Raw genomic sequence first — 12,251 nt, 5'->3', positions numbered from 1 at the left:
CATGTAGATATATATTCTATTCTCATATTACTGAGTTACTCGTATAAGGGTGGATTTAATCTCGGTCACTCAGTGTTCGATAAGAGGAAGATTGACATGTTTTCCAACGATGAAAAGCTTGAAAACCACATGGTGATAGATTTCTTAGTTTTGATTACTAATAATGTTATTACGATTGATATATATATACTTTGATATGTGAAGATAACGAACAGTGATCAATCTTACAACCTCAACAATGAACACAAAACTCAGTAAATCTGTTTTTGGAAATTTCATGCAAAATAAACACGTTTTGTTCTTTACTGGTGTTACTTGTGACATCATATTTAGATAGCTGAATACTAATTAAGCTTAATTGCATTGTGAAAAATAACATCGTAGTGTTAGGTAATGAATGTATACAAACTGTATGCTTATTTGGTATATAAAACGTCTTTCGCATAATCAAACATTTTTCAAATCTACGAATTTAGTATTCAATTTAATATTCGTTGTACGAAGTGTTTCCCTGACCACTTAGTAACCAGCGCACTTCATGTGAGAGAGTCCGGTATTATTCCATGTCCAGTTAGAAGGGCGACTTCTAGACATATTAGAGAGTCAGGTATCATTCCGTGTCCAATTAGAACGGTGGTTACTAAATTATACTGTACTCTTTATATGTGTACGTAATTGAGAAGTAATGCTACAAGTAGTGTTCCTATTCTACAATCATCAAATAATATTTTTTCTACATACTTAAGTGTGTATTCATGTGGTATTCCTACCCTATTTTTCAGTGAAAGTACCTCGGGAAATCCTTGAATGGGACTATGCTGCGCGAAGCAGATACGCAGAATGTGCCAGGAAAGGAACTCAAACAACACACAGAGCTCGTGCAATGATAGTTGGATGCGCAGGGGCTGGGAAATCTACCCTGCTTAAACGTCTACAGAAACGAAGTCTGGATGAACTGAAAAAGGTTCAGTCTACTGTAGGATTAGAAGTACACGAAGACATATTTGAGATTACTCCAGAATCTGATTGCCTAAAAGGTATACATAGGACGTCTAGATATCTATATTTTTGCATTATTAATTTTGTCATCATCAACTATGAGGCAGTATATGTACATTAGTTCATATTTAGCTGACATATTTCTATATTCATATGAAGCAGAACTTATTCAAAAACGTCTACATGAGGAGAAAAAATATATTGCTGTAGCCTTCAATTCGACATTTAGAGATATCGACGACGCTTTGTCAATTAACATTGATACCTTTCATTCATATGTCGATTCGATATATCCCTGTGAGCTCGAAATGAAAGACACCAGAGTCGTTCACTTCTCCTTCATACTTAGATATTTTATTAGATATTAACGGCAAACTGACTTCTCAACTATATGAGAAACGGGATGATTTCAGCTTCTCCATCGTCAACTTCCAAAATTTATGTAGCAACATTCCATTATCACATACATGTGATGTTTATATCTTTTAGCTCATTCGATACGCAAGAGCTTGTTCTGTGTATCGTCCGTTTCGATTAAAGTCAGCATTTCGCAAATTCTATGGTCATTATAACGATCTGGTTTGTCAATGCAACCTATCATTTGGTGAAATTGCTGTCTGACATCTTTCATGCCGATCGTTAGGCCGTTCTTGGCACACTGATTTTGACTACGGATATCTCCGTTTACCTGATCAGGATATAGGGCATGCGGCGGGTGTGACCGGTCGGCAGTGGATGCTTACTCCTCCTAGGCACCCGATCCAACATCTGGTGTGTCCAGGTGTCCGTGTTTGCTCAACTATATACCTTGTATTGCTTACATGAGTTATGAGATTGATCACTGTTCGTTATTTTCACCTTTCATTCCTTCATAATTCTATCGTATCTGTATGTCTCGTCATGTTTTTTTATTAGATCTACCAGTTGACACAGATAAAGTGGGGAAACAACTCTTGAGCGTTGTGGACTTTGGTGGACAGTGTGCCTATTACGCATGTCATCAGGTCTACCTCAGTAGAAGAGCTTTTTATCTTCTCGTCATTGACATGTCTAAAGCATTTGATGAGAAAGTTGACCCAAAACTCTGTGAACAGGCAGGGACAATGTTTACTGACTGGTCTTATGGGGGTAAGTGGTGTGAAAGAATACAATATGATTTATCCAGAGTGTGGCGGTCAGAGGTACAGGGGGTACGGGTTTGAATCCCAGCCTTGTCTTTTACATTGTTTCTCTTCCTGTTATTTTTGGTTCCGTAAACTGGCAGGTGAAAATGCCTGCCAGGGCCAAAGATCATGGGTTGATGTTTTCAAATTGGAAAGGCATTTAGTGTAGTGCGGAATATGGCGGGGAGAGAGATTCGATCAATGGATGCCAGATAGCTCAACTGGTAGGGCACATGCCTCGAGGTTCAGGAAGACCCGGGTTCGATTCCCGGTCTAGTATACTGCATTATACCATTCCTGTTACGAGAAGATTTCAAATTGTAAGAAACAAATGTGTGGTAAATAAAGATATGTGATAATCATCATTTCTATACCATGATACAGTTAAATGTATTTCATCCCTATCATATAATATTCCTAAACGGAATATTGTGCATACAGCAGTGATACTAAACCCGCAATGTAAAATATTCTAGATACAGTGAGCTATAACTTCACCTGACATTAGACATGATGGATAAAAATGGATATCATGAAGTATTGTCAGTAAAAACAACCATAGACAAATGTCCAATATCATCATTTAAAAAACTGTATTATGGTGTGCATTTTCATGTACGTATATCCCTATGTTTTTCTCCTTGTCGCTCTTGATTGTTTCACATCCATGTCAAATATTTCATACCGAGCCCTAGAATTAAGCTAATGTATCCTGGGAGAAAAGGTGTGTCCTGATCGTATCATTGTGACCTCCCTCTAAAATGTTATGGCTTTTTGTTATCCAGAACATACAACTTGGTCGCTGAATATTTCTCGTTGGAGTTATTCCTCAAGTTTAACATTCTAGGTTTAAACACAGTCAAATCGTGTCCAGATCCCGTATTGAACACTGTGAGTCGTTGGACTATCACACTTGGTCCAGGTGATGGAGAACCTCTAGTACGTTGCAATGATTTCATCCCAATATCGAAGTTACAAATGAGAGAATCACAGACTGTGGCTGTGAGGATGTATTAAGGTCATGCATTTCCTGATAGGCATATCATGTACTCTTTATTGTATTTATTCATCCTGTCATCCAACCTACATGCGATACACATCGCCCATCTGTCTGGTATTTTTCTGAATACTCGTAGTTAGATATACATGTGAATAACAATGTACTTATAAAAGGATATCAGTATTAACGCTAGCGTAGAGGACTATTGTATCGACAGTCGAAAAAAAATGTCTTCGATGGCTGAGGAATGTATGTCTTTTTATTGGTGCAGATGTGAATTGTGAAAAGTGACGGTGTGTCCTAGAGAATGATATAACATAGATCTCCAAATGTATTTAAACTCAACGTAGCAAAAATAAAACATACACTTTATGCAATTGAATATGTTAAAAGTTGACATTTCAAAATTTCCATCTAGTTCACGTTTTCTTTGTAACCTACCATGTTAACAAGGTAATCGCATTAATGATGAATGTATAGTGAATACCAGTAGTATAGTAGAAATGATAAGCTAGAGTTGTCATATTGTTTCTGAATAACAGTAAGATTTTAACAGTGGCATTGTCCTTATACTATGTTATCAATAGATATACTGAGGACTTACATGTACAAGTATATTGTATATGGAGACGTCACCATTGCCAGTGATGGGCTTCAAAATTTAGGTCTATGCTCAGCGCTTATGTCCTATCATCAGGGAGGTATCTTTATCGTACCACACTTGCTGTAACACGGGACCTCGGTTTTTGTGATCTCAATCAAAGGACCGCCCAATATAGTAGCCTCATACGACAAGCAAGGGGTACCGAGTATCTACTTTAACCCGGATTCTCACGGGACTACCGAAAATTTAATTTCTCTTGCGTATCAAATCATTTGAGAAACATAAATACTATACACATATGGTATTTTAATATTGCTATCTAAGTATGGGGAAAACGATGATTCTAAAATATATTGCTACCATATAGGTAGTAACACAAGCCTAAATATAAATACTGAAAGTTGGTTATAGAAAACGTTTAAATATGTAATCCATTCTTAATGCGTAAAAGAAGTCTTTGGAGCCAGGCATGATTACTCAGATATATAAATGAGACATAATAATGATCATTAGCCACGATATATGTCGCTTGCTCATAGAGATACAATGCATCTTGGGGATAAAAGGTTTTCTTTGTAAATGGTTTAATGAATAAACATATGAAATTCAAATGAATCTGGATCTAAGTGAAGAATGATCTTTTACGCAAACGGTTATCTTAGTTCTTTCATTTTAAATTTTTAACGCAAAGTAATGTTATTTTACGTCATAATCACTCCATGGAAGCATGCAACTGACATTTTGCAAGACTTTGTTGTGAATCCTCACACTCTTTACCATCGTTTAAAATTACTAGTAGTTATCATGACATTTCAAGCTTTCCTAACACTGTCGAGCGCGTTTCCCCCCCGTATTTAGGACCGAGTAAGCCCTGCATGTGTGCGTTTTGAAACACGGAATAGCAGTCTGTTGGTTTGTTCTAAAATATACTGCATAAGAGGATTCTAATTTGGACATCAACTCACCTACGACCTTCCATCCCCATCGAATTCAAAGTGTGATTGAACTGCTAATGATCTTTTCAGTGTATAATAACAATCCGAGCGGTAAATGGTGAAATAAAAACTTTTGGTTGGGCACCTGTTACAGTTATATTTTTTCTTGTTGAAAATCCTTAAGCCTTGCGTCAAACATACGACTATGATACAATGGCAATCGAACTGTAATTTGGTGAAATTTGTAGGTTTTAATGAGCCTGTAAGGTGTTTTATTCAAATTGGCATATCACATATCTGGGCATTAAGAGAAGATGTGATATCATTTTGATATATCAAATACAGAAGTATTTTACTTCCAAAACAAATTATGTAGTTAGAAAGATACATGTACACTAACTCTCTTAAATCATGCATTGATTCTCTCAATTCAGTGTGATGTGCTAGAGAATGATGCATCACGCCATCAATGAGTTTTTTTCTTTAAATCATTAAGCCAACAGAAATATAAATTGTTTGCTTGAGAGCATCTGAACTTGTGGCAAAGAAAGAGAGAACCAGAACTGACTGCATATAAAATAACAAATTATGGTTTTACAGAATACCTGTTGTTTTGGTTGAAGTCAGTGCATACCTACTGTGACAATGACGCCCCAGTGATCATCGTTGGAACACATTTAGACGAAGCCAAAGCCCAGGTATCGTGCATATTCATTTAAGGATGTTCTCTCCTGGTTTGAATTTTTTCAGAAGTATCAAACTTTTAAAAAAAAGCTATTTTAACTAATACATCTTTATCCGAAAGACATTTCAAACATAAAAAAGAGTATGTTAGTGTGGACTTTAAAGAATTACAGTCCCTCAAATTTGCTCCTTTGCTGAAACTTAATTTTTCATGAAAATCACCAATTTTCACAAGAAACACACTATAAAACAAATATTAAAGACAGAATAATCTTGGTTGTCTTTTATTTTATGAAAATTAAGCATAATTGATTGTTTCAATAACTTTTACATAAAATATATCACCAATTCTACAAAAATCAATTATTAATTAAAATAATTATATAAAATATCACACAAATTTGAAGACCTATTTCATCAAAAAATTCAACCTAGGGAGAATATATGTATCAAACTTTTTCTGAAATTACTAATGTTGATTTGAATCATATTTTTGCTCAATTTAAATTTTAAAAAATGTGTGGGGTAGTGTGCATTGAAACAAAGATTTGAACCATGTTGTGTCTCCACCCCCTTCTGACACTGACATACATTCTAAACAATAACAATATACGATTTGTTATAAAATGTGTATTTTTCAATGTATATTTACAAATTCTATATATTTATTTCATTATATGATAAATAATCAGAAAACATAAATAATATATGCAAACATACAATACTAATTCATTTATAACTACAGAATGTGTAAAACATATGCCCCCGCATCAGCATTTTCTAATTTCCATGCACTGTGACCTTGATCTTTGACCTTCTGACTTCAAAATTGATAGGCATCTTCCCGTCTTGGTATCCATATGTCCAAATTTGGTTTGAATAGAATGCAAAGTATTTGAGTTTTTATCCAGAAACTACTTTTAACAGTCAACTTCCATGTGGCCATGAGGAAGAAATCTGCACTTCCTGGTATGGTTCTTCATGTGATGATAGCACAACTCATCCCTCTCACTGTGGTTACCAAATGGATGTAGCTAAAAAGCAAACATTGGAACTCAATTTATATCAATACTGTAAATTCTTAACAATAGAACAGAATATACTATTAGGTTTACCACCAGACTGCTAATACACCAACTTCAACTAACTCCAATTTTTGTTTAGCCAGGGATTCTGTTTTAATGCCTTGCCCAACAAATTGTTACTCTAAAAGAATTCCTTAAGGAAAATGTTATATTTGAATTTGTTCGTGCATAAATGACTGTTTATGAAATATATGCTAAAATTCTAATCAGGATTTGTTTTTAAATGTGCATTTTTAATACTCTATAAATAAATTTTAACATTATTAAAAGGTTTTGACAATTACACTTTGAAGGAATAATCAAAATAAAATTTTGATAAAATAATATAGTTTTAATTTTCCAGAACTGATTAGAAACTAATTATCGATCTAGTAGCCCCCCCCCCCCCCCCCCCCCAACCCCCAACCCCCCATATTTATACATGTATATATAGTCAACAAATTATCTTTTGTTTTAACTAATTTGTACACGAATGGCGCGTCATAATTCTCTAGATGGGAGAAACCCCCCTTTTCCCTTTGAACACTTTTTAATGAATTAAATTCGCTGTATACTTTGGCGATTGTTTAAAACATTGACGTAGATTACACTTTTTTAATCAAAATGATGCTTCAATAATGATACATTGAACGTTAGGAGCGAGATTCGCTCATGACCGACTAACTAGGCGGGATCGGGAAAATCGGAGATCAATTTAGGTACAGATCTACACAGTTTGCAGATTTGTTTTCATAAAAAAATTCTTGTATATTGAAAAAACTTACAAAATCATTCAATACTATATCAGCAGCCTCTGATTCAGGTACTACAACGCTAGCACCCTTCCATTTTCCCTTCTCGTCTGACACTGTGTACAGTACTGTAGTGTGTCACCATGTGCGTGGTTGTGCATGCTTGTCTGTAATTTTCTTTGTCTGCCACTCACTCGTGAAAATATCAGATGCAGACTGATCTATAACTGCCGTTTTACTTCTAACGAATCGCCCATGTATGTTTCTGGACTGCTTTAGGATAAATCAAATGTGACATCGTACAGTGTGCGTCTTCGAGCTCGAGTTTGTTTACAATCGTAACGTCATCATGAATGTCGTAAAATGAGAAAATAAGTTAAAAAAATTGTCATTTTTAAATTAATTTTTGTTAGTTTATTAACATTACTTACAAATAAAAACTTATATTAATGTTCTTCTTTATGCATACGAAATAAAACACTCGTGTCCCATAGTTACGACTTTGGAAAGTATGGAGACTCACTCACGGTAAAAGTACCACGAGAGTACGCCCTTAAGATAATTTGAGACTATAATGCGATGGACCTATCTCAATTACTACGTTGACATTCATACAAAGTACATTACATTGCATTCAGAGAAGTCATAGAACAAAGTCAGAAAACGATTTAAATAAGCGTTAAGGTAAATAGAACAAATTTAGACTAAAATATATACATTTATGCACCGTCACAAAGTGGTCGATACATATAGTTCTATCCTTGTCCGTCCTTCCACGACACCTAGTCTCCCGGACTTTCTTCCTAAACGCCATGAGCTTTTTCATTGATTTTTGGTATGTAGGTGTACAATGATGTTATATATATGGTGTACATATGGAGATTCAGTTGATAATCTGAGATTGAATTCTTACTAAATTTATCTTAAGACATTTCTTACTCCTGATATAGTTTCATAAAGATGTCTAGCTGTTATATAGTCAATTAATCAATGTTTCACTTTTGAATGATAAACAGTTTATTGCTGGATTGATTTGTTGGATCATTTAAAGCTTGCAAACAACAGAAAATTGAAGATTGCTTTATTTGTCTTCGTTGGTTAAGCCCTTGGGTGAAGGTAAAAAATGGTTCAGAAGTACTTGTCACAAAAATGCTATCATTAATTTCTGTTTTATCTTTCAAGAGGGTACTAATATTTTTCTCTTTGAACTCATTCAAAACTCCCTGAAAGGTGAGGAAAACGAACAGTGATCAATCTCATAATTCCTATAAGCAATACAAAATAGAGAGACTGTCACACCTGCAGTGAGCCCTATATCTTAATCAGGCAAACGGAGTAATTTGTAGTGAAAATCAATGTGCCAAGAACGGCGTAACGATCGGCCGTCAGACAGCATTTGGCCCAATGAAGGTAGTATTGGCAATTGAAATCGTTATAACGACTAAAGGATTTGCAAAATACTGACTAAAAATGAGACTGCTGCAACTCTTATAACATCACCTTGTTTGTAAGAAGACTACCTCAATTTGAAAATTAATCCTGCGCAAAAACAAAAAAGACGATAACAAACAGTGACCAATCTCATAACTCCCATAAGGAATACAAAGTAAAGGAAAAAAGGGAACAAACACGGACCTCTGGACATACCTGAGCCATTGCGTACCGAATCAATTGAGAGATATAAAGAACCATTGCGTACCGAATTGTTTAACGTCCCTCTCAAGAATATTTCACTCATATGGAGACGTCACCACTGCCAGTAAAGGTCCGCAAAATTTAGGCCTATGCTCGGTGCTTATGGCATTTGAGCAGGGAGGGATCTTTATCGTGCCACACCAGCTGTGACACTGGACTTCAGTTTTGGCGTTCTCATCCGAAAGACCGCCCCAATTTAGTCGCCTCTTACGACACGCAATAGGTACTGAGGACCTATTCTAATTCGGATCCCCACGGGAATCGAATGCGCTGAGAGATATAAACACCATATGCAGGTTCACAGGTAATTGTATCGCTTGGGTTCGAATTTACTATTAAGGAGTAAAGATATAGAACTCTTGGAGCTATCTTGGACTTCGGTTCATTAATTGGGGTAAGAAATTCAACTTAGAAACGATATTTCACGCTGCAGATTCTATGAAATAGCTTGTTACAACGAGCAAACATTCAATTTAGTCGTATAGTGACAGGGCCCAGATAAAAGTCGACCAAAAATAGTAGGCATTTTTCAGTCGTTGACGATGGAGGACCTGAAATCATTCTGTGTGCCATCAAGTTAAGTTAGTTTACCGTGGATATTTACTTTTAAATAAATGGGACGGTCCTTCGGATGAGACCGCAACAACCGAACAAATACGACACGATAAGGGTCCCTCCCTGCTCAATTGCCATAAGCACCGAGCATAGGCCTTCATTTTACAGCCCTTCACCGGCAATGGTGACGTCTCCTTATGAGTGAAATATTTTTGAAAGAGACGTTAAACAGTATTCAATCAATCAATCATCAATAAAATATGCAAGTACGAAGGAGACGCGTAGGATTCTTTGAGGTCTTATTTTGAGTTTACAAGGATAAATCGACATTTGAATGATTATTGTTAATCGATAAAACATTTCCTTCCATTATCAATATTATTCATCAGAAATAAAACACTGGACCTCAATGTTTTGAATGTATTTAATTTAAAATTATGTTTTGTGGTAAACAAACTACAAGGTGTATCTCGCATCATCTTGGTTTTCATTTTTATCAGCTACATCGCTTGCGATTTTCCACGATAAGTTCAATTCAATGTGATACTTAGACCCCTACCTCTTGCAGCAACTCTGTCAAGGTCATATTTCTTGCACCACCATGGTGAACTGGAAATAGCCTCCATTTATAGGTTGTAATCAACCGTCAAATGTCTTTCACTGCTTGTTTGCAGGATAAATATTTGCAGGACATTTTAGTATATATATTTAAAACGTCGTGTTTTTGTGATATAAAATTATAGCTGTTTGATTTCCGGTCAAAGTTGCTGAACTTGATGCACATGAATTCCTCTCAAATTCTAGATCCTAAATATGATTGAAAACAGCATCTATATCTTACCAGATTTACCTTCCTTAGATTTAATTTAAACGACTGAATCTTCTATCATGAATTGAATTGAGAACTTGTGTAAAAGTGTATTTATGGGCAATAATGTTGCAGAATAGACGAATGGTTCCATGGAATAGGCCATGTCTTTCACCCAGTTGTGGTCAGGCGCTCTCATTGTGATATTTTAACAAATGAAATCTTAAGTGCTTTCTGTCATCAGGGGATCAATTAAAAATTTATGTACGCGAGTTATAGTGTATAAAAATCGATGGTGCTGAATAGTTCAGAGAAAACATCCCCACCTCTTCCATTTACATTATACGATGCAGTTTGTTTTGTTTTCGTTTGTCAGGTGGTATCGAACAGTGATCAATCACATAACTCCTATAAGGAATACAACATCAAGAGTTGGACTCTCCACAGAATACAAATATACACCAATTAAACCCGGTTGCCCTTTCATATACGTCTTGAACATATTCCAAATGTTTTATGGTAATTATTTCTTTATTTTCCTATTAAGCATATACGCGTGATTATCCGGGTTAGAATAGGTCCTCAGCACCTCTTGCAAGTCGTAAGAGGCGACTAAATGGAGTGGTCCTTCGGATAAGACCGCAAAGGGCAAGGTCCCGTGTCACAGCAGGTGTGGCATGAAGAAGATCCCGTACATAAGCTCCGAAGATAGGCTTAAATTTTGCAGCCCTTCACTTCCAATGGTAACGGCGCAAGATGAGTGAAAAATTCTAGAGCAGGACCGTAAACAATATATTTGGACCAGTAAATATGTTAAACTTGAAAATAATAATCCTTTGAATATATATATATGTGTGTGTGTGAAACTTATACGGTACCAATTTTGGTGTACCAGATGCAAATTTCCACAAATAATGTCTCTCCAGTGATGCTCAACCGAAAATGTTTGAAATCCGAAATAACAATAAACTTGTTAGAGCTATTGTAGGGAAAAACAGAAAGAAAATGAATTTCATTATAATTTAGAATTGACAACAATGAATTAGTCTTCATCTACAGATTAACAGATTATATATGTTTATAGTGTTTATATATCTCAACTGATTCGATATGCAAGAGCTTGTTCTGCGTATAGTCAGTTTTTAAATCGAGGTAAGCTACTGACAAACAAGTGATGGTACAGGGATTTCAACAGTCTCGATTGAAGTCAGCATTTCGCAAATTCTATGGTCGTTATAACGATCTACTTCATCCGTACAACCTCGCATTGGGTTAAATGCTGTCTGACGTGTTTCATACCGATTGTTAAGCCGTTCTTGGCACACTGATTTTGACTGCGGATAACTCCGTTTACCTGATCAGGATATAGGGCTCATGGCGGGTGTGACCGGTTAACAGGGGATGCTTACTCCTCCTAGGCACTTGATCCCACCTCTGGTGTGTCCAGGGGTCCGTGTTTGCCCAACTATCTATTTTGTATTGCTTACATGAATTATGAGATTGATCACTGTTCGTTATCTTTGCCTTGCATACAATAATTCAACTGCAATTCTACGAATTGTTTTTACATTATAGATACTTATTAGTTTATGCTTTATACATGTATTGTGTTTCTTTCAAATCAACACCTGATAACGATATGATGGATGGGATAACTACATTTACCTGATCAGGATATAGGGCTCACGGCGGTTGTGACCGGTCGACAGGGGATGCTTACTCCTCCTAGGCACCTGATCCCATCTCTGGTTTGTCCAGGGGTCCGTGTTTGCCCAACTATCTATTTTGTATTATGTATAGGAGTTATGAGATTGATCATTATTCATTATCTTCTCCTTTTATGAGTTACGTAATTTGAGATATGCGGCTAATGGGAGCCATGTAAAGTCCCACTTACTCTAATTAACGACAAGTGTCAACATTGTCAGCGATCCGTACTTCCTGTCATATTGTTTTCCTACCTCATTTGGCGAACCCATATTGCACACACCT

The 12,251-nt window shown here is 36.0% G+C and overlaps 1 protein-coding gene across 2 annotated transcripts in view; it reads left to right on the top strand.

Moving 5' to 3' along the window:
• LOC130052910 (uncharacterized) overlaps positions 1-12,251 on the top strand; it is an 82,540-nt gene that overhangs the window by 56,122 nt on the left and 14,167 nt on the right. For both annotated transcript variants that reach the window (XM_056159114.1, XM_056159115.1), the window contains exons 9-11: positions 783-1,037; positions 1,915-2,127; positions 5,302-5,399. In XM_056159114.1, coding sequence (XP_056015089.1) covers positions 783-1,037; positions 1,915-2,127; positions 5,302-5,399 — 566 coding nt within the window. The remainder of the gene's footprint in view (positions 1-782; positions 1,038-1,914; positions 2,128-5,301; positions 5,400-12,251) is intronic.

This window comes from Ostrea edulis, chromosome 3 (assembly GCF_947568905.1).
Source record: "Ostrea edulis chromosome 3, xbOstEdul1.1, whole genome shotgun sequence".
NCBI lineage: Eukaryota > Metazoa > Mollusca > Bivalvia > Ostreida > Ostreidae > Ostrea > Ostrea edulis.
Note: the sequence above shows the minus strand (reverse complement) of the source record. Positions and strands in the feature narration are given on the sequence as shown.